The following is a 22,949-nucleotide window of genomic DNA, read 5'->3' as shown; positions in this document are numbered from 1 at the left end:
TGGTACGAGTTTCCCTTGCTTTTGAGAACTGAGGCTCGATAGCCACACCCCCTGGGCAGAGACAGGGTGAGACACCCCTCCTCCCACAAGGAGAGGTGGGAGATGGCCTGGGAATGAAGCGACAGTGCTGGCTGTATGCTTGTTCATCAGTGGCTGTGGCCCGAGTGCCATCCCTGTGTGGGCTGGGCTAGGCCCTGGGAAAGAGCTGCACGCAGACGTGGCCTGCCCCCCGGAGGTGCAGTCTTTCAGGGAAGGAGGCATTGCAGAAGTGGAGAGGGAACGTCCTCAGGGGCACAAAAGCCCCGCAGGGCAGGGCAGATGTGCCTGGCAGAGAAGGAGCCAAAAGTGTGCCCCCCACCTGCCAGCCTTGATTCCCATCCGGAGAGGGCTTCCTAAACTGGGCATGCTTCCTGCCAGGAAGCCAGTGGATCACAGGCTCTAATTACCCATCCGGAGGCCTGTGCCCACTCCTCAAGGGTGCCCGGGACCTTCAAGGTTGTCCAAATCTAGACCAGCTGCCTTTTTCCACAGATGAGCAAAGTGGGCCTCAGAGGAGTTGGGGAAACTGCCCACAAGGAAATGGGCAGAAGTGGTGGGAATAGGATCAATCTCCTGATTTCCAACCCACGTTCTTTCCACAATACCATGTTCTCCGAGGGTTTTGGAGGCCTGAGGGTTGAAGGGAAGAAAACAGAGTGTCCAGGGGCTTTTGGAATGCCTGGCTCGGCTGCAGGCTGCTGCTTGCCATTCCCGGTGCATCCTGCAGGCTGTGTGGCTTTCAGAGCGCGGGGCAGCCCAGTGTGGAAAAGCTCCCCATCGCTGCGTCACCCCGGAGGCTACAGGGCCTGAACAGCAGCCCCTCCCAACCCTGCCGCGTTTATAGTGACTTCCTCCATCCGGAGGCAGAGTCAAGTAGAACAATTTTTTTTCTTTTCTAGTATCCTTGATTAAAAAAAAAAATACAGATGCAATATGTAAAACAATTGAAATAATATAAAGGTGTAAAGCAAAAAGTAAAAATTCCTACCCTTCTACATTCCCAAGTGAATAACCATTGGTTGTCTGTCCTTAATGTTTCTCCATTAATATACACACAGAAATGGATCATATTGTATAAATTGCAGTGTCACCGCTTACAAATGGCAGTTAAGTTCCAAACTTGGGGAAGACGCATGAATCATACATAGTCAGTGTTATCCTTTAATCTCAGGACGTGGCTCTTAGAAGTTCAGTAGCCAAAAATTATCTTAGCATTTTGTTTCCCTTCCCAATTTGGCTCTGACAAAAGTTCATTGGGACTGTGGAAACCAAGGTCTGGTTTGAAAGTGCAGAAAGGTGATCAGGTAATAACGGCATTTCTCTTGTTCTCTTTTTTTTTTTTTTTTTTTTTGTGGTGAAGGAAAGTGCAGCATTTATTGCAGGGTACCAAGCAAGGAGTCCAGGCAGCTAGCACTCCCCAGTGGCTTTCAGGGAAAGGTTTTTTTAAAGATAGGGTGAGGAATAGGGTTGCAGGGTGAGTGACCAGCTCATGGAAGGTCTGCTGATTGGTTGGTAGTGAGATAATGGGGAGTCAACATCATCAACCTTCTGGTTCCAACCAGTCTTGGGTCTAATGTGCTTGTGAGCAGCATACAGTTAACTTCTTCCACCTGGTGGTGGTTTCAATATCTGCAAAAAGGATCAAAGAATTTGGCTCAGAATATTATCTATAGCCCTTGAAAAGGAACTAAATGTCCTTGAATTTGTGTAATGGCTAAACTGATATTATTTCGTCTTGCTTGACTATTTTTCTTTGTTTCTGCATTTTCCCACTTCTCTGATTAAATTTATTGTTTGGAATTCAGGGAAGGCCTAGGAGGTCTGTCCTAGGAAGGCCCCATAGGGTCCTGCTTGGTTTTGAATATTTATAAAACATCTTCTTTATACATTCATTGATGGACACAGGTGGCTTCTATATCTTGGCTTTTGTAAATAGTGCTGCAATGAACCCAAGTGTACATATATCTCTTTGATTTAGTGTTTTCATTGTCTTCATGTAAATGCACAGAAGTGGAAATGGTGGATTGTATGGTAGTTCTATTTTCAGTTTTTTGAGGAACCTCCGTACTGTTTTCCATAGTGGCTGCACCAATATGCATGCCCACAAACATGTACAAGGGTTTCCTTTTCTCCATGACGTCTCAAACAATTGTTATTTGTTGTTTTTTGGATAATAGCCATTTTGAAAGGTGTGAGGTGATATCTCACTTTGGTTTTGATTTTCATATCCCTGATAATTAGTGATATTGAGCATATTTTCATGTGTCTGTTGGCCATCTGTATGTCTTCCTTGGAAAAATGTCTCTTCAGGTCCTATACCCATTATTTAATCAGACAGTTTTTTTGTTTTGAGGGATTTTTTTTATACTCAGTTGTATGAGTTCTTTGTATATTTTGGATATTAACCCCTTATGGGATATATCATTTGCAAATACCTTTTCCCATTCAGTAGGTTGCCTTTTCATTTTTTTTTTTTTTTAACATCTTTATTGGACTATAATTGCTTTACAATGGTGTGTTAGTTTCTGCTTTATAACAAAGTGAATCAGTTATACATATACATATGTTCCCATATCTCTTCCCTCTTGCGTCTCCCTCCCTCCCACCCTCCCTATCCCACCCCTCTAGGTGGTCACAAAGCACCGAGCTGATCTCCCTGAGCTGATCTCCCTGTGCTATGTGGCTGCTTCCCACTAGCTATCTATTTTACGTTTGGTAGTGTATATATGTCCATGCCACTCTCTCACCATGTCACATCTTACCCCTCCCCCTCCCCATATCCTCAAGTCCATTCTCTAGTAGGACTGTGTCTTTATTCTTGTCTTGCCACTAGGTTCTTCATGACCTTTTTTTTTTTTTTTCCCTTAGATTCCATATATATGTGTTAGCATACTGTATTTGTTTTTCTCTTTCTGACTTACTTCACTCTGTATGACAGTCTTGTTCTCTTTTTAAATGAAGTCTGGCTGTGCAGTTGACATCAGTTAGATTTGCGTGCCATGTGACACCACGGCACTGGCCAGCCACTGGCTGTATTTGAGCATGAGCTGCAGGGTTTTTCCCCATGGCAGCCCCCAGAGAAATCCATTGTGTGGACGGATAAACAGGAGATAGGACAGAGTCTGGCTCTGTTACCCAGTGTGATCTGGAGTGAACCTCTTGTCCCCTCTGGGCCTCTGCTTCTGTCACTGTCCTTGAGCAGAACCCCCAGGGACCTGGGGGTTCTGGAGGCCTCCCAGCCCTCTTCCAACCCCATCTACTCTCCTTTGCAGGCCATCCTGATCACCTGGACAAAGAGATTTAAAGCGAGTGGAGTGGAGGGAACGGATGTGGTGAAGCTGCTTGAGAAAGCCATCAAAAAGCGCGGGGTAACTTCTCACTGGCCACTTGCCTTGACTACCCGGAGGTGGGGGAGTGTGGGGAGAAGGCTGTGTGACCAAGGCTCTTTCAGGGGACAGTAGTGCATGGCCTGAGCCATCACATGGTTGGGGGGAGGGCAGTCCTTGAAGACCCAGGCAGGTGAGTGGTGAGAGTTCAGGGTCTGGAAGGTCGGGGCTGGTTCAAAGCAGAGCTGTCCGAGGTGCTGCCCCAAAGAGCCAAGCCCTTGGGCAGGGGATGGCCTCCTTCCAACAGGAGGGCAGCTGTGCAGGGGGCTGGCATGGTCGAGTGCAGCAGGCCGGCGTTGCATCAAGTGCAGAAGGCACATGGATGCAGTGGGGTGGTTTGCACAGGGCTGTGGCTCTGTGAGTAAAATCCATTCTGAAAGGAATCTTAAGCCAGATAATGAAGGGCACCTTGCCGTCTCCACAGAGTGATCACTGCGCTCTAATCCAGTGAATTTGAGTGCCAGCAGTAATGAAAGCAGCACCGCCCACGGGGGCAGTGGCGGCTGTGAAAATAGGAGCCCTCCCGCCAGGCTGTCTTGAAGCTTGTGATCTCTGCTCCACGTGTGAGTGGACGGTGACACCCCCTTTTCTCCCCCAAGGACTATGACGCCAACGTTGTGGCTGTGGTGAACGACACTGTGGGGACCATGATGACCTGTGGCTACGACGACCAGCAGTGTGAAGTCGGCCTCATCATTGGTAACGCCCACCGTGTCCTCGTCCCTTCCTGAAGCCGGTGTTTCCAGAAGGCACCGCCTCCTCTCTCATGACTGCATGCGGTCACAGCTTCTGATCTCGTCTCTCTCTCCAAGGCACGGGCACCAACGCGTGCTACATGGAGGAACTGAGGCACATCGACCTGGTGGAAGGCGACGAGGGGAGGATGTGCATCAACACCGAGTGGGGGGCCTTTGGGGACGACGGGGCCCTGGAGGACATCCGCACCGAGTTCGACCGGGAGATTGACCGCGGCTCACTCAACCCTGGGAAGCAGCTGTGAGTCCCACCCTTTCTAACTAGTCATATAGAGAACTTAGGGGACACTTAACGGAAGATTTGGGGTGGGAGGTGGGAGGGGTAGGAAGCCAGGTGATCAGAAAAGGAAAAGCCCATCAAGTGTGCGTTATCTCTCACTTCTTTGGAGAGATACACAGCTGTGAAGTCTGCAGCTTTAAAAGCGTATTTTATTTTATTTTTATTTTTTAATTTTTTTGGCTACACGGTGTGGGTTGTGGGATCTTAATTCCCCGACCAGGGATCAAAAAGCATATTTTAAATGATTTTCTCTTTGTTTAATTGCACTGTGATTGTGTCCTTGTAAAACATTTTGAAAATGAAAAGCACAGAGTCATTAGCACAAAGCTAAGGTTTAAAAGCGTTTCCATATGCTGTCCTCACTAGGGTTGCTCTTCAGGGTGGGAGGGGCCATCCGTTCATTCAGCACACATTTCTTGAACACTTAGGATGTGCCAGCTCTGTGCTACGCTCCAGGGATACAAAGCAGCACCTTCCCTTCTAGGACTTAAGGTCTAGTTGGGGAGGGAAGTCACACATGCAAATACCTGTCATGCAGAGGAGTGGGTGAGAGCCATGTGAGTCGTGCAGACCTTGGTGAGACCTTCTTCCATGTCATGTATAGGCAGATGGGTCAGAGCTGATAAAGAACATCACATCAGGCTTCTTGGGCAAGTGGGTTTTGGCCTTGGGGAACTCTGGCTACAGAAGTATGAGTGATATTATTCAGGCTGGTGTGGGCATTGCTTCCTTTGAGCTACTTGTTTCCCGAAGTGCACACTCATATTTCTCTGTGATGCTAGCGTGCCGCCAGCTCTCTTTGATCGACCTCCCAGCAGCCTTATCCTGGAGTTGGATGCTGTCAGCCCGCTGGGAGATGTTCATTGACCCTGTTGGCTTAACAGCCCTTATCCTATGTTGGAGAGGCACTGTCAGGGAGTTGATTCGTCATTTGGAAACCTATTTTACCTATTACCCAGGATGGCAATTGGGCTTTCCACCTGAGTTAATGGAATTGCATAAATGGCCAGCCCCCCTCCACTGGGAGTTGTGGTAGTGAATAAATGAGGTCTCTCACGGAGAGAATTCTGAGTTCTTAGGCCCAGCGTCGAATATCTGCTTTGCATGCCGAAGCACCAACCAGCTTGGTAATAAAGAGCCCCAGCTCTGATAGCCAAAGATTTTTTCCCCTCAATCTATTGACCTACCCCCCAATTCTAAAACCTGACCCCAGCTGACATGAAACTATTTACTGTGCCTGTTTATACATGTCAGTGGAGATCTATGCTTGATTATACTACTGCCTCAGGCCCCTCTGGGATTATTCTGTACTATGTGGCATGTGTAACATATTACATCTCTAAAATCCTCAGATGTCCACGTTCCCAAGCACATATGAACCCAGGGGTTTCAGATAAGAAATTATGTACCTGTAGTTACTATCGATCACTTAATCAGAAGTCACCCTTCTCAGCAGAGCAGGTAGGGCAGTTACCTGTGATAACTGAGCAGATATGGCCCAGGCCCTTGTCTGTTTCCTTAGCCTCAGTGTAGGGATCCTACATGGCTTGGGTGGAAACCTGGATTCTCTGCGCTCCATTTTGACGTAGTTCTGAATTTCTCTAAAGGGCTGAACCATATCCTCAGGCTGAACTGTGAACTGGGCTCACAGTTGGCTTGCAGTAAACATTCTTGGAATGGTGGATGGGTAGGGGATGGGTGCAAGGATGGGTGGATGGATGGATGGGGGAGTGGAAGATGGATGGTGGGTGAGAGGTGTGGCTGAATGACTGGGAAATGGGTGGGTGGCTAAACAGGTAAATGGATAAAAGAGTAAGAAGGGTGGGGTAATGTCCATCTCCAATATGCTTCCCTGCTTACTGATTACCATAGGTCAGGTCTTGGTAGGAACAGTTCCAAAGAGATGACAGATGCTTGAGTTGTATCATATATTCCTAGAAATAAGCTATTGGCCAGAGAGTCTTTTGCCAAAGTAAATTTACCTGGTCTCTTAGATTTCTGCCTGATTTGGGGCATCTTCCCTATGTCTTCTGTGCAATGCCAAGTTCTTCAAAGCCTGTTTGTTTTCCGTGTACAAGGGAAAGGTGTTTGCTTCATTTGACTGATGGGGAAATTAAGGCACTAGGATACAGGGATAGGACAAAGCTGGCCCAAGGCTCTTTGTTGAGGTTTAATCTGGGTTAAGTTTGAGGTTTTCTGTCCTGTTGGAAAGTACATGTTTTTCATAGTGAACTTCCAGAATGTCTAAGAGGCATCTCATCACTTATGAACAAAAATCATCAAGGATGGTCTAGAGGAATGTTTTTCTTTCTTTCTTTCTTTTTTTTTCAGGAATAGATTTTTTTATTTTAATTTTTTAACATTTTTAAAACTTATAGTACATGCTTCTTTATGTATTTAGGCTTTCTACTTCTTATGATAATTTTCTTTATTTATTTTGTAACCCAAGTATATCTTAGGTCCTGGTCTATGTAATAAAGTCTACGTAAGTCTCTGTAAGTTCAGATTCTGTTTCTATCATACATTTAGTTTTGGCATCTGATGTATTAATTAGCCCCTTTAAGCCTCAGTTCATTTATCTTTAAAATGAATAGAAATAATACAGTTATATCATATGGATGTTTGGGGATCATATAATCTAAGGAATGTAAAACATTTAGCAATACCTGGTATCTGGTAAGCATTGACAAACTATTACCAAGTTATTGTTACATAAATAGTTTATCCTGAGCCATCTTGATCAATGGCACCACTGCTCAAATAGGAAGGTAACCCCCAAACAAATAATCTATATCAACATCTGTTTCTCTGCCTTTGACATTAATTAAAAAAATATTTACCAAGGGCATACTATCCTCAAGGTTCTGCTCTAGGCACTGTGGATATGGAAGTGACAAAATAGACTGAAAGGAACAAAAACCAAATCACACATACAACGTGTTTTCATGGAGCTTTCATTCTATTAACCTTGTAGAGAAATGTTTTTCTTTTCTTTCTTTTTTTTTTTTAGGCCGCGGCACATGGCATGCAGGATCTTAGTTCCCCGACCAGGGATTGAACCTGCGCCGCCCCCCCTCACCGCCCCCCCCCCCCCCGGCAGTGGAAGCATGGTGTCCTAACCACTGGACTGCTAGGGAAGTCCCCTAGAGGAATGTCTTTCATTAAAATTACCTTAAAAAAAATAATTTTTTTAAAAAAGGGGAATTCCCTGGTGGTCCAGTGGTTAGGATTCTGTGCTTTCACTGCTGAGGGCCCAGGTTCAATCCCTGGTCGCGGAACTAAGATCCCACAAGCCACGTGGTGCGGCCAAAAAAATAAAAATAAAATAAAATAATAAAGAAGAATTACATAGAGCCCTTTAAAAAGCATACTGTTGCCCAGGCATCCTCCCGCCCTACCAGCCTTCCCTCCCAATTCTGATTCATTTGGCCTGGGCTGAGGCCTGTCTTCAGGAGCCTAAAAGTGATTCCAGTTTTTAACCAGGGTTGAAAACATAGGTGTGTTAGCTCTTTGTAAAGGCTCTGTGCCCAGGTGAGCTCCAGCCCACTACGCACCCCCTCATCTGTTTTGACTGAAGTTTGCATTTACTGAGTACTGACCATACATGGCTGACAGGAGGGGTAGTGGCACAGTGGCTCCTGCCTTCACTGGTGATTGCTGCTTCAGGACCGCGGGGGAACGGCCCTGAGTATTCAGGAACCCCACCCTAGCCCCCAAGCTAGAAGGTCTCTCTCTAAAAGGGATCAGACATGGCCTTCCTCCCTGTCCCCCACCGTCCTGGGCCTTTGTTGTTTTGGTCCCATACCTGTCTCCTACTTTAGATGTCAGCCCTACCTTCTTTCATTTTAAATTCTCTGTCTCCTCTTCCTGTCTTCTTGGGCCTCTGGCTCTTTTTCTCTGTTTTGTCTGGAATTTTGAATCCCATCTGTGATTCCTTCTCACATCTTTCAAAACAAAGGAGACACCGCCCCACAAAACAGCAGTAGCAGTGATCGTAACAGCAGGAAGGTTTGGTCTGGAAAATTCTTTGGCCTGAATGGTGGTGGAGTAACTCCACTTCTTTTCAAGTCATCCCCCAAACACCTGCTTACTTACTGCGGCTCTGCCTGCTCCATGGAATCTCTCAGCAGCTCTAATCCTCATTAGGTGGCCACAGACCTCACCCTCCTTCTCTGTCCCTGCGCTGCCTGTCGGAGCAGACCCTGGCTGCCAAGGGAACTCCTGATTGGCGTGCAAGCCCTTGCTCCCCTGTCTGAATATGGTCCCCCCCCAACCCTTCCCAGTCTCCCCCAGGCCTGTGCCCACCAGCAGGCAGTGAGGTTGCAACACCGCGGTGCTGCCCACCGGCCTGTGGTTGTAGTCATCCGACTGCTGAGAAGCAGATCACGACTCGCTTGGTTTCACTGGAGGCTCATGAGAAGTGCTGTTTCCTCGTTCTGCTGCTCTGACAGGGACTCTGGGGACTGAGAAAGGACAGGCTCCTGGCCTCAGGCTTCCTTTATCTGGAAAGGGGGATGGCAGTATCTATGTGTCTAAGACACCATCGTGTAGAAAGGGGAGCAGATCATTCTGAGTGTCTCCAGATGGCAGAGCAAAAAGCAGTGGGTAGAGGGGTGCCAGGCAGGAGGCTGAGTTTTGTTCATCTGAAGGGGGAAGAATCTTCCTATTGTCATACTTGCCCAACAGGGGGGCAGACTACCTAGAGGAAGTGAGGTGGAGGTGAACAAGCATAGGCTGGGTTAGGGGTGGGGCTAGTGGCTGCTAGCGTGACAGTAATACAGGTAACATTTAATGATACGGTCTATGAGAGGCAGAACAGCACAGTGATTAGAGCATAGAATCTGGGGCTGGATTTAACTGGATTAAAAATGTGGATTTGCCACTTATCAGCCCTGTGATGATGGGCAAATTATGTAACCTCTCTATGCCTCAGTTTTCTTTTTTTTTAAATTTTCTGTAAACATGTTATGAATACTTTTTTTTTGAATTTTATTTAATTTATTTTTTTATACAGCAGGTTCTTATTAGTTATCTATTTTATACATATTAATATATATATGTCAATCCCAATCTCCCAATTCATCCTACTATGCCTCAGTTTTCTTATCTGTGGAATGGGGATAATGATAATGTCTATCTCATAGGGTTGTAATGAGGATGAAATAAGTTAATACATATAAGGTGCTTAGTTAAGTATGAGACACATAGCCAGGGCCACAGCACTCATTAATCAGGCACCGTAGCACTTTACCTATATCAATCCCTATCCTCCATACAGCAACCTTAAGGGTAGGCCCTGCCATGAGGCCCATTAAACAGGTAAAGAAACTGAGGCCCAGAGAGGTAAGTAGCACAGTAAGTGTCAGGGCTGGGATTAAGCCCAGGCAGTCTGGCTTCTGTCTGCTCTGAGTCTCCAGATTAGGCTGCACAGAGGCTGTTCCCACAGGTGTTTGGGGCAGCAACTGGGCAGGGCAGCTAGGACTCAGAAGGGTGCTCTCCTGCCAGGGATCCTCAACACAGCTGTGGCTGGGGAGGTCTTGTCTGGTCCTGTCCAGAGCAGAACAATGAGAACTAGTGTTTCTCTGCACCTTGTTTTGGGGCTAGGGAGGGCCGCGTGCTCAGGTCCCAGCAGCACCCCTGGCTCCTGGGCCTGGCTCTGAACGGCACAGATCGTTTTGCTGTGTCACAGCCAGCTCTGGGTGTGCCAGCTGGGCTCCCTCAGAGGAGAGGCTGGCTGCCCGGATGTGGACCTGCCTCTGATCTGTCCTGCTCAGGGCTTCCTCCTGGCCCTTGGTCAGCCAGGATTCGGGACCTGGATCTGGCTCAGATATGTCATCGAGCCCCAGTCCCTGGCGGCCTCTCCCCTGCAGTGTTGGGCTCAAAATGCTGTTGCAGCCACAGAGCCCACACCTCCCACCACACCTCCCAGGGGAGGCAGGAGAGCGGATCCGCTGTGACTGGCCTGTGGCTGAATGTGGCCGGAGCAGTAAGATGAGCCGACTGGTTTTAAGCTGCTTGGAGCCCTCTCCTGGAGTGTAGGGGCCGGTCACTGGGGAAGGAGTGAGTTCCCCCAAAGCACGTTCCTGGTCCTTTTGGCTGGAGAAGATCATGGATGCCAGGGAGGTGACCAGCGACAGAGGTCCCATGGGGAAAGGGTGCATTTCAGCCCTGTCATCTTCCCTCGGGGAAGACATTTTCCCTTTCTGAGCTGGGAAATGGAGAGAATACTTCCTGGCCACCTTCCCACAGGAATTGGAGAGCTCCCTGACAGGGTGATGAAGATGAAAGCCCTTTAAAAAGTACAGCATTGGGAATTCCCTGGTGATCCAGTGGTTAGGACTCTGCGCTTACACTGCTGGGGCCCAGGTTCGATCCCTGGCCGGGGAACTAAGATCCTGCAAGCCGTGTGGAATGGCCAAAAAAATATAAATAAATAAATATAAATAAAATAAAAAGAAAGGCATAAAGTTTTGTAAGAGATGATCATATTCTGCTCATTTCTGTCTGGGGGCCTTCTTGCCAACTCCAATCTAAATCCTTATGTTTCCCCCGCCTCCAGGCAGCCTCCCCTGCCTGCCCCTGCCCCTTGGTGCTCTCCTCCTGTTTCCTACCCTGGGGGTGGGTGTGGGGTCCGGATGACCCCTGTTCCCCCGCTGTGTGCTCGCTGTTTGATCACACAAGTGCGTGGTCTTGCCTGACAGTGAGAATGTGAGCTTGTGAGGGGTGGGGCCGTGCCTTCCTCTCCTTTTGTGTCTCTCGCACCCTTTAAGAGCTGCCCCACTGGTGGGTACGTAAGAAAGATTGACAAGTGCCTGGGCGCTTTTCTTCTGCAGGTTTGAGAAGATGGTCAGTGGCATGTACATGGGCGAGCTGGTCCGATTGATCCTGGTCAAGATGGCCAAGGAGGGCCTCTTATTTGAAGGGCGGATCACCCCGGAGCTGCTCACCAGAGGGAAGTTTAACACCAGTGATGTGTCAGCTATTGAAAAGTAGGTGCCTCCCCTCAAGGCTTTCTGGGGGTGTGGGGCAGAGAAGAATGACAGGTCCCTTGTTACCACTTAAGTCCTGGTTTGCTGGGCTTCTCAAGAGTGTCAGGGCTTTCTGGGCCAGTCTCCCCTCTCTCTTAGCTCATCCATCCTGGGCTGCTTTCCCTGTGGGCACCTGGTGGCATTAAAGAGCCATCTAGTTAGTGGCAAATGCTTTGTGGATGGTTTAGTTATGAAAGTAGCCTCTTCTCCTTCACTCCGCACCACACACACACCCACACACCCACACACACCCCCACACACACACCCACACACACACACACACACACACACACACCCCTGATTAGAATCCTGGTGGTGAACAGGAGCTGACTGAGCCCGGGCCTGGTTAATTCCCCCTTGGAATATCAGGACCTTCTCCAGACAAAGTTCCAGGGAAACCCAGTGACCTCAAGATCATTAGGTGTTCCCTGAAAAAAGGGTTCTGTGACCAATAGGATTTGAAAATACTTAGAGAAGTACAGTATTCATTAGCATATTAAAGAAACCCCAGTTCACCTTGGTCAGCTGGTCATTTCCCAAAACTCCCTTGTGCCTGAAACACCCGCCGCCTCCTCCCTCCCGACTCTGGCTCAGCCCCTACATTCTCTCACTTGTTCACTGCCACAGGTGTTCCCTGGCACAAGTTTGAGAAACATTGGTTAACAGATGAGACAGGACAGATAGACATAGAAGGACAGAGTCCAGCCAGCCACCCGGCTGCTGCCTTTTGGCCTCAACATAAGAAACCCAGACTTCCCTGCCTCGACTATTATTTGCAGGCCTTGGGTGAACTTGATGCCAGGCAGTTTGGTTTAGTCAGGCGGCTCCACGTCTGAAGGGCTCCTGTCCTGTGGCCAGTTCCGTGCGCCACCAGGTTCTGTTCCTGGTTCAGGAGACCCCACGTAGCCGTGCGAGGCCACCTGTTTAAGGATAGGGCTAGTTTGGTGCCAGCAATGCCCTTTCATTTCCACACGAGGCGGTCATCCCACTGCCCCTGCTGTGGTCCTAGAAATTCAGAGCCAGTGGCATCATAGCTCTGGCTCCTGGGAGAAGATGCTAATGTAAGTGGAGAGGGGTTTATCTGAACTTACTCTTATTTCCCATCCGAGTCCTGGCATTTGTCCTAGGATCTCTCCTTTAGGAGCAGTTGGTACAGAGCTACAGTCAATAGGGAGGCACAGTACTGAGTTTCCAGTCGTCTCCCTTCTCAAGTCACCCGATCAACTATTGGGAGGGGGGGGAGCAAGAGGCTCATGGTTTGTCTTCAGAATCATTGACAAAGTCAGGAAATGCCTGCCTTCCTCTGGGCCTGTTTCTGGTGTTGGCTCTTAGGTTACCAAGAAACAAAACCCACTTGAACTAGCTCAAGAAGGCATCTATATTGTAATAACGTCTATCTCAAAAAAACCTATTAAAAACATCTTACCAGTGCAGATGTTGGAAGCATTCTCTTTAAAATCAGGAGCAAGACAGTATCACCTGTTTCTATTCAGCATTGTCCTGGAGCCTTAGCCAAATGTTTTTTAGGAACGAAAAAGAAATTAAAGGCATAAGAATCAAAAAAAGAGGGAGTAAAACTGTCATTATTTGCAGATGGTATTTGTATGGAACACCAACAATATCTAGACAGGTGATTAGAATAACAGGAGAGGTTAGGAAGATATCTGGAGATAAGATATAAAAATTAATTATATTTCTATCTATTGACAGTAATTAAAATATGTATGTATTTTAAAATCTTTTATTTTAGAATATTTTTAGACTTACAGAAAAATTGCAAAGATAGTACATATCCCTCACCCAGTTTTCCCCACTGTTAACATTTTACCTTAATATGGTACATTTAAAATATGTGTGTGTGTGTGTGTGTGTGTGTGTGTGTGTATAAAGAATATATATATATCTTCTTTTTTTTTTTAAAGACCACATCTACAATAGTAATAAAACTATACCCTGGAGTGAATCCAGCAAAAGATATACAAAGCATGTATGTATGCAGCAAATTAAAATTTGACTGGAAGACATCAAGGAAGAATGTGTAAGAATGCAGGGGCAACTCACAGACCCAAAGAGCAGGAGATTTCCCCCAGGCCTCCTGGGCACTGAGCCCTGGGGTGGAAGCATCTATTTCTTCACCTGTTCAGGGCCCATGTGGTCTGGCTTGTTCACTTCTCTCCGTTTGTCTGACATGTCATAACCCAGCCTAGTACAGTTTTTCCTCTTGCTGCCTCCTGACTTCTTATGGAGGAGACCCTTTCTCAGGCTCTTCTCAGGCATTTGACTGCCTTCATCCCATGTCGTACACACATGGTGAACGGTGAGTTCACCTCTCCAGGACCTTCAAACCTCAGTGCTTTGCACTGCCTGCTGTGGTCCTTAACTCACAAGTATTGGCCTCTGACCTCACAGGAATAAGGAAGGCCTCCACAATGCCAGAGAAATCCTGACCCGCCTGGGAGTGGAGCCATCTGATGACGACTGTATTTCGGTCCAGCACGTGTGCACCATTGTCTCGTTCCGCTCTGCCAACCTAGTGGCTGCGACGCTGGGCGCCATCCTGAATCGTCTTCGGGATAACAAGGGCACGCCCAGGCTGCGGACCACGGTTGGTGTCGACGGGTCTCTTTACAAGACGCACCCACAGTGAGTCTGCCCTTTGCTATATAATTGGCACTCAATACCCGCCTGGGCTAAGGACTTTCTCCAGAGGGCAGACTTTTGCACCCAGTGAAGGTTTCTGGCAGACAAGACAATATGTAGTTCTGGGCAGAAAGGTCAGAGTTGCCCACCTGGGGAAGTTGCCCGCCTGGGGAAGTTGCCCACCTGGGGAAGTTGCCCACCTGGGGAAGTTGCCCACCTGGGGAAGAAGTATCCAGCCCTCAGCTGATTCCTGCTGGTGTTGCTTCTGCACTGCACCGTCATCTCTCCTCATTTCGTAAGTCTTGTTAGAGATTTCTGTAGCTGCCAGGAGCACTGGGTGGAATATGTCTGCATCTTGAATTCTCTTGCTTGTCTGCATTTCATCAGGGACCTTCATCCTCACTGTAGCTCGGGTCATAGGTGTAGTGCCCACATTCCTATTTTAGAAACTCCGCTGAGTTTCTGAAGCCCCTCAAGCCCTCAGATAGTACTTTTTAAAAATGGGCAACTTGTTGATGCTTTGCATCTGAGAGCCAGAGAGAGATTAAGTTGTTAAGTGGTCCCCATTGATGCTGCCTTCTTGTCTATTGGACGCCTTAGCGTCAAAAGCTTTCTGTGGCCACTAAGAACATGGCCTGAATCTTTTAAAAAGGCTAAAGGTGAATTCTAAGTCTTTATGTTCCGAGTTTTAACAATAACTGCCTGTGACGTGATTTTTTTGTACAGGATCTCAGATATTTCTCCCATTGTATGTATAATGTGCCTGTGAAGTGGCCTTGCAGATACTGTGCCTTAATACCCAGTTCTAGTAACAGTTAAATAAAGATCGACTTAAACTGAAATAGTTCAGTGTTGCTGAGGGGATAGGGTTTGAGCTAGTTAGCTGCTATTATCTGCCAGGTTCATAATTTTATTTCTTTATATTCTTAGAGTTTTTGTAAAATTCTTGATAATGCAATTAGGCATCTTTTTTTTTTCTCTTTTTTGTTTTTTAAATTTCTTGGCTAATTTTTGGACAAGACAGCTTAGGGATTTACATCACATTAAAATAATTTTCTACTTGCGGTAAAATACACATAATATAAAATTTACCATCTTAGCCATTTTTTGAGTGTACAGTTCAGTAAATTTAAGTACATTCACACTGTTGTGCAGGCATCACCACCAGTCATCTCTAGAACTCTGTCATCTGCAACATCACATTTTAAAAAATAACTTTGATTCTATACTGATTATTTCAGGAATAACATATTTTTGGTGTAGAAACTTCAGATAGTTCAAAAAATTACAAAGAGAATAGAAGTCATTGTTAATCCCATCCCCTGGAGTTGACCGCTGTTAACATTTTGAGGTTCCGGTTTCCCAGTTTCGCATGGCAGGCAGCCTTCTGTACTTACAACAGACCACAGACCTGGAGAAAGTTCTGTGTCTCACTGAGTCCTGTCCTAAAGTCCTCTTCTGACCACTAAAAAATATCCCTGGTCTTGGGGGCTGGGGGAAAGGGCCAAGTGAAAATGGAAAACAAGAGCAATTCTTGCTTGATTGAGCCCTTGCTCAGCGCCAGTTATTCATCGAAGATTTGATGAACTCACTGAGTTCCCACCACATCACTGTCAGCCAGATGCTGTCATCCACAGTGACTCCAAGGCTAAGTAACGGGACAAGGTCCCCTGGTATGGAAGTGGGGGCACTCACCCTGTCTCCTGGTCTGACTTTTAAACACTGGGCTCTTTCTTGACCACTGTGCTGTATTATCTCCTTGTTACGGTGGACAACAACATTTTTTTGGACCCTGAATTTTCTGTATTTGATATTCTTTTTTGTTTGTTTGTTTTGGCCTCGTGGCATGTGGGATCTTAGTTCCCTCACCACGGATCAAACCTGTGGTCCCCTGCAGTGGAAGTGCAGAGTCCTAACCACTGGACCACCAGGGAAGTCCCTCGATATTCATGTCGTAATGAGAGCCCTCTCTTTTTATGTGTCACTGTGGGTGATTTCAGTTTTCCCTTTTTACCTGTCTGCATTTGGTAACTTTTCTACAGTGGATGTGTTGTGTGACTGGAGTAATGCGGAAAGCAAGTGTAGAAAATGGAATTAAGGTGTGCAGGAAGAGAGAAAGGGGTCCTAGAGGTCCCTACAGTCCAGCTCAGTCGGCTCTTGTGGCCTCCCCACCCCAGGTATTCCCGGCGTTTCCACAAGACCCTGAGGCGCTTGGTGCCCGACTGCGATGTGCGTTTCCTCCTCTCGGAGAGTGGCAGCGGCAAGGGGGCTGCCATGGTGACCGCGGTGGCCTACCGCCTGGCTGAGCAGCACCGGCAGATAGAGGAGACCCTGGCCCACTTCAGTCTCACCAAGGATATGCTGCTGGAGGTGAAAAGGAGGATGCGGGCCGAGATGGAATTGGGGCTGGGCAAGCAGACGCATGACAAGGCCGTCGTCAAGATGCTGCCCTCCTTCGTCCGGAGCACTCCTGATGGGACAGGTGAGGACCTCTGTTGGGGGCTGACACGCCCCTCCTGCTTCTCATACCAGTGGCCGAGTCACGGTGGGGCTGCAGGGTGGTTGGCTTCTCCAGGGGATGCTTTACACTGGGGTGGCATGATTTTGGCAAGAGCTAGAAACTCACTCAAACCTCTCTCTTCCATTTTTACCACCGACTTGCCGCGTGTGTGACTCAAGGCAGTCGATTTCCCCTGGTCCAGCCTCCCAGGCAGGTGCTGTCTCTAAAACCACAGCCCTGTTCAGAATTAGAAAGTGTTCTTAAGAGAACAGAGCTGGGCAGATCCCAAAGCACTGAGATTGCTGTAGGGCCTCTGATAAACACAGGAAAGCAGAAGAAGGATAAACACTCACTGCCCCCTTCCTAGGTCCTGGTGGAGAGGCACACAGAGGCCTGGGGATTGTTACACCCGGGCAGATTGGAGCTCAGCGTCCAACCCCGTACTGCTGACCTTGCTGGTCCTGTTGGAGCTGAGCACTGGGGGGGGGGGGTGCTGATGACTGTTTGTGATATGAGTATGTCCTATGTGTAAGCTACTTACTCTTGCATTATAAACCACCCTGAAACTTAGTGGCTTTAAACAGCAACCACTTATTGTTGCTCAGGGGTCCCTGGGTCGGCAACTTATCGTTGCTCATCTGGGCCAGGCTTGGCTGATCTTTCATTCATGCGTCTGCAGTCCCTGGGGGACTCTCCCTTACACATCCAGCATTTGTCTGTCAGCTGGGGTGTAGGAGTGCCCGGCCACGTGTCTCATCCTCCAGCGGGCCGCCGGGCTTGTTCACATGGTAACAGCAGGGTCCACGAGGGAGAGGGAGACCTCAAAGCCTCTTGGAGGCCTAGGCTGGGGCTGGCTCAGCTCCGCTTCTGCCACACTCTGTTGGCCAAAGCAAGTTATAAGGCCAGGCCAGATCCAAGGGGAGGCGGAAATAGATTCCATCTTTTGACGGGAAGAACTGCAAAGTCACTTTGCAAAGAAGCCTGCATACAGGGAGGAGTGACTGTGGCCATTTTTGCAAACACTATACACATCGACATATATTGTTAATTTTTATATGAGGTTCCCTAAGATCAGGTCATTGTTGCCAGGCTTTTTAGTAGCCTGGTAAAATTTATTTGTTTACTGTGACAGATGGTTCATCCATGGGGCCTTTTGTCCTTCTAGTGTGGCTCAGAGGCTGCGGTGGTCATGAGTTAGTGCCCACCCTCTCTGAGCCTGGGCTGTGTGCTGAGGGAAGACTTAACAGCTTCTCCCCTATATTTAATATGCGGCTTCCTCCCTTGAAAGTCTGAAGTCTTGGGGTTACTGGCTGCCAGGAGGTAATACTAACTCTTCTTGACCTTCTTTATGTTCTTGACCACAACAGAGCACGGTGATTTCTTGGCCCTGGATCTTGGAGGAACGAATTTCCGCGTCTTGCTGGTGAAAATTCGCAGTGGGAAAAAGAGAACAGTGGAAATGCACAACAAGATCTACGCCATTCCCACGGAAATCATGCAGGGCACTGGGGAAGAGGTGAGACAGTTTTGCTTTTACACCACCATGGCATATGTGCGTCACAGACCTGGCCAGTGGCATCGTTGGGCCCCAGAACCTGCATGTGATACATGCCGCTGTGCAGTTGTGTCTGTGTGGCCCGAAAGCATCAGGTACATTCAGCCATGCTGGGCTTAGGATGCTCAGGGGCTGGGAAGATACTAGGGAGGGGGGCTTGCTCTGCATGTGTCGGGGTCGGGTGTGTGTGTGTGTGTACTTGCATGTATGCACTGAAGGTATGAAACTAGAAGGTACATGAGTAAGCCCTTCTTTTCTCCTAAAGCTGTTTGACCACATCGTTTCCTGCATCTCTGACTTCCTGGACTACATGGGCATCAAGGGCCCCAGAATGCCTCTGGGCTTCACATTTTCGTTTCCCTGCAAGCAGACGAGCTTGGATGCGGTGAGTCTCCTTTTTCCAGGCATCAGACATCGGGCGGCGCTGACTGTCCCTTGGCCAGTGTGGGTCAGCTCTTGAAGCCTCCTCCAGCCTCTGTGTCATCCCTCGATTCTGGGACAGCTTAGCTGTCACAGTGGGTTGACCCAGGCCTTACGCCACACCCTCCAGTACATCTTAAGACTCTACTCTTCTTTTATCACTTAAAGCATTCACCTCTTCTGGGAAGCCTTCTGGTCCTCCAGGCAAAAAGAATCTCACCCTCGTGAGTGTTCCCTGTTTCCTCGAACGTTGCCTGGTTATAGCACTTCTTACACAGTTTTTAGTGATCTTTGGTGTCTCTCTTTTCTGCGATGTCGTATGCTCCTTGAGCCGAGGACCTGTGTTCCCCACAGGCCCTAGCACAGTGTGCTATCAGAGAAGATGCTTAATAAATGTTTATTCAATAAATGGAATGAACCAGGGCTCAAGGTCAGGGCTTGAGCACCTGCTGAGGACCAAGAGCTGGGCACACAGGTCCTGCCCTCAGGAAGCCGCCAGTCTAGTGGAGCATCCCAGCCTACTCCAGCAACACCGGCACCACGCTTAGGGGTGTTGGCAGGCCCGGGGGTATGTTCTGTGTGGAAGGGAATGGTTGTGCAGAATCATGCGGGCGAGACCCATCCTCTGTGTTTCGCAGGTAGAGGTATGGCCAGGGAGCAGACCCTGGTGTTGGCATCACATCACATAGGGCCTTAGGCCAGGGTTTGAGGCACGTGATTGGCAGCACTTGGCAAGCTGGGCAGGGCCACCTGCCTCTGGAAGCCAGTTAATCCAGACAGTGCTGACTCGGGTCTTTTTCCCTCTTAATAACTCTTTTGGATCTCAACAGGTGGATCCATGTAAACTTGGTTTTGCAGTTTTTAAAAGGTCTGGTGATTTTTAAAAGCAGTTCACTTATACCGTCATCATAGTGAGTACACACCTAGCAAGTGTATACACTACAGTCCAATCAAACCTAAAGTTTACTTTAGGTAGTAGCAGTGTTACTAAAAATTTGCATTTCTCCACTTATGTTTTTGGCAAACTGTTCTTCAGAGGAACTAGTTGGTTATACCATGGGCAGCACCATTAACTTTCTATGCCTCAGTTTTTCCATCTGTGAAGTGGGGATTACAAACCAGACCACTGTGAGGACAGTAAGAGGGGCAGGCCTGCGGAGGACTCTTTGTATTTTATTGGTTTATGCCTCAGATGTTCCAGCATCGTCTCACTGTAAATTCTTAGCAGGTGTTTACTCTGGAAGGAGGGGTTGGGATTTTGTATTCTGCCTAGAAGGATTAATGACACAGGACTCTCCCACTGCCCTTCCTATTACAGGGAATCTTGATCACCTGGACGAAAGGTTTTAAGGCAACTGATTGCGTGGGGCAGGATGTAGCGACCTTACTGAGGGATGCGGTAAAAAGGAGAGAGGTAACTATTAAAAGGATGTTTTTAAAAATCTTTCCTGTTTCTTTCAGGTTATAAAAATTGTACTTGCTCGGGAATTCCCTGGCAGTCCAGTGGTTAGGACTCCGCACTTCCACTGCAGGGGGCATGGGTTCGATCCCTGGTTGGGGAACTAAGATCCCACATGCCACTCGGCAGCCAAAAAAAAAAGTACTTGCTTGCTGTAAAGAATTCAAACGATGCAGAACCCTGTGACAAGGGTATTAAGGTTGCCCCAACCGATGGCAATAAAAGAGAGCAGAACAGTTTTGTGTTATTAAAGGATAGTTTAAGGAATGTAAAATCATGGCTCTCCTCCAGCTCAAAAAAGGGAAAAGCAGCCCCTGACCGTGGGGCACAGCCTGGCACTGCCGCGGAGCACAGCCGTCATCACAGCCCCCTTGCGACCGCGATGGAATCAAATGAGCAGGAAGCGCTGCGTCGTCGTGGCAGAACTTGGCACGTGCTCAGAGATGGCCCTGCTTCCTGACAGCATCCAGTCCTGAGCAAAACCCCACTTCTTAGAACCCTCCCTAAAACCACCAGCACAGGCTCAGATCCTATAACTGTGCTTTCTAGCACTTTCTGGCACGCACCATGGGATGTGTTTGCCCGTGTTGCAACCAACCAGTCAGGAAATGCAGCTTTGTCCACTGTGGGTATGTTTCTGGTGGTCTTTGGCTGGAGGACATTGACTGACAAAATATAAAATGAAAAATTCTGAAGTTTTTATTTAACTCATTAATTAATGAGGGAATCAGAAGTTAAAAAAAAAAAAAAGGTCCATTCAAGTGTCTCCAGTTCAGAAGAACAGATTAATATACACAGGCAGTCAGGAAGGCTGAAATGAATGGGTTGGAAGAGGGGTCGATTGTTCCTGGAAGAGTGTGCTAGACGACAGCTAATATTTCATTGAAAAGAAACCTGATGCCCTCTTTTTGCCCATTTCACAACTCTTTATTTATTTATTTATTTATTTATTTATTTATTTATTTATTTATATTTGGCTGTGTTGGGTCTTCGTTTCTGTGCAAGGGCTTTCTCCAGTTGCGGAGAGCGGGGGCCTCTCTTCATCGCGGTGCGCGGGCCTCTCACTGTCGCGGTCTCTCCCGTTGCGGAGCACAAGCTCCAGACGCGCAAGCTCAGTAGTTGTGGCTCACGGGCTTAGTTGCTCCGCGGCATGTGGGATCTTCCCAGACCAGGGCTTGAACCCGTGTCCCCTGCATTGGCAGGCAGATTCTTAACCACTGCGCCACCAGGGAAGCCCCATTTCACAACTCTTAATCTCAGTGTTCTTCCAATGTACTTTCCATGCATATACCAACACACATTTAAAAAATGGGAGTCATACCATGTATACTATATTACAGCTGGCTTTTTTCACTTACTATGAAACAGCAGTCTTTCGTATCGCTACATAGAGGCCAACCTCATTCACTTTCTTGGCTGTGCAGGATTCCAGAGTTTGCCTGAACCAGGCCTTACATGCCCCTTTTGATCTAGATTTGGGTTGTTTCTCCTTCTGGCTCATATAAGTCACGCAATAAATACCCTTGTATGTGCCTTTGTGTCCCTGCATGTTTGTCTCCAAAGAACAGATTCTGAGACATAGATTTGGTACTTCCATTTTGCCCTCTGAAAGGCTGTAATACTTTAACCTGCCAAGAGAAAGAGCTACTTGACCATTGTCCCTTGTCTCTTCTCCATTCTCCTGGGCTGCCTCTCTGGGACTCATTGCCATCTGTGAAATGGGTAGAATACTTCCTTTCTTCAGAGCTCAAGCTTCAGATACATCATTAATAGTAGATGTTTAGTGAAGAAGCATTTCATTACCTTTCACAGGCTGGTAAGGAAACTATTTCAGATGATGCACCAGCAGCTTTCTGACTGCAGTGCGGCAGAGTGACCCTGCAGAACTCAAGCCGGGCAGCGCTGTCCCTCCCCTAAAGCTAAACCTGTGTCTCTTTCTTTCCAAAGGAATTTGACCTGGACGTGGTGGCTGTGGTCAATGACACGGTGGGCACCATGATGACCTGTGCTTATGAGGAGCCCACCTGCGAGGTTGGACTCATCGTAGGTGGGTGTCCTGGAAGGTCTTTTTCTGGGGCAGGGTAGGCTGGGTTTTCCTGTTTTGTGGGGCCCTGAGCCAACAGCTCAGCCCTCGGTGTGAGACAGTATATCTGTCAGCACTGTCCCCTTAACCACCTCCAGAGTTTCATGACCGCCCGAGGCTGCAGGGCTCTCCAGGGGTTCCCCCTCCCAACACCCAGCCCACGAGGCTTCCAGCTGACTGTGAGCAGATTGTCAGGAACCGAGCTCTCCAGGAGTGCGGCCCCCAGGTGGCTCACACGCCCCGGTGGGCAGGGTGGGAGTGCTTGGAGCTGGCCTGGTCAGCAGGGCTTGTAGGGAGGGACCCGGGCAGGTGTTGCAGGGCCGGGGCCTATGGCTGGGAAGAAAGCAGAGCCTCCTCCTCTCCTGACTGTGGAGAAGGGCCAGAGGGCAGTCTGGGCGCCATTTGGCCTTCAGCACCAATGGTCCCAGCTGCTGAAGTGGGAGGCATATTACTGAAACAAAATCTGGGTCTGCTCACCTGTGCACAGTAAAGCCAATCTACTGACACTGGGTTGTGGTGAAGGAAAAGTGCAGCATTTTTTTTGTTATGTTATGTTTTTGGTATTTTGTCGGGGGGAGCGGGGATAGACAAAGAGTTAGATTACCACAGGACCGAAAGGGCAGCGTTTATTGTGAGGCGCCATACAAGGAGTCCAGGACAGCCAATGCTCAGAAAGCCTGAACTCCTCGATACAGTTCAGCACAGCCTTTTTTTTTTTTTTTTTTAAATAAATTTATTTATTTATTTATTTATTTTTGGCTGTGTTGGGTCTTCGTTTCTGTGCGAGGGCTTTCTCTAGTTGTG

The 22,949-nt window shown here is 48.0% G+C and overlaps 1 protein-coding gene and 1 non-coding gene across 2 annotated transcripts in view; both read left to right on the top strand.

The window, feature by feature from the left end:
• HK1 (hexokinase 1) overlaps positions 1 to 22,949 on the top strand; it is a 71,088-nt gene that overhangs the window by 36,185 nt on the left and 11,954 nt on the right. The window contains exons 5-14 of the mRNA XM_059899099.1: positions 3,312 to 3,407; positions 4,025 to 4,124; positions 4,238 to 4,421; positions 11,294 to 11,449; positions 13,898 to 14,131; positions 16,306 to 16,610; positions 17,996 to 18,144; positions 18,449 to 18,568; positions 19,922 to 20,017; positions 22,010 to 22,109. Coding sequence (XP_059755082.1) covers positions 3,312 to 3,407; positions 4,025 to 4,124; positions 4,238 to 4,421; positions 11,294 to 11,449; positions 13,898 to 14,131; positions 16,306 to 16,610; positions 17,996 to 18,144; positions 18,449 to 18,568; positions 19,922 to 20,017; positions 22,010 to 22,109 — 1,540 coding nt within the window. The remainder of the gene's footprint in view (positions 1 to 3,311; positions 3,408 to 4,024; positions 4,125 to 4,237; positions 4,422 to 11,293; positions 11,450 to 13,897; positions 14,132 to 16,305; positions 16,611 to 17,995; positions 18,145 to 18,448; positions 18,569 to 19,921; positions 20,018 to 22,009; positions 22,110 to 22,949) is intronic.
• On the top strand, positions 10,776 to 10,847 carry TRNAV-UAC (transfer RNA valine (anticodon UAC)). The gene has a single exon. It is a non-coding gene; the product is annotated as a tRNA-Val (tRNA).

This window comes from Balaenoptera ricei, chromosome 16, assembly GCF_028023285.1.
Source record: "Balaenoptera ricei isolate mBalRic1 chromosome 16, mBalRic1.hap2, whole genome shotgun sequence".
Lineage (NCBI taxonomy): Eukaryota > Metazoa > Chordata > Mammalia > Artiodactyla > Balaenopteridae > Balaenoptera > Balaenoptera ricei.
Note: the sequence above shows the minus strand (reverse complement) of the source record. Positions and strands in the feature narration are given on the sequence as shown.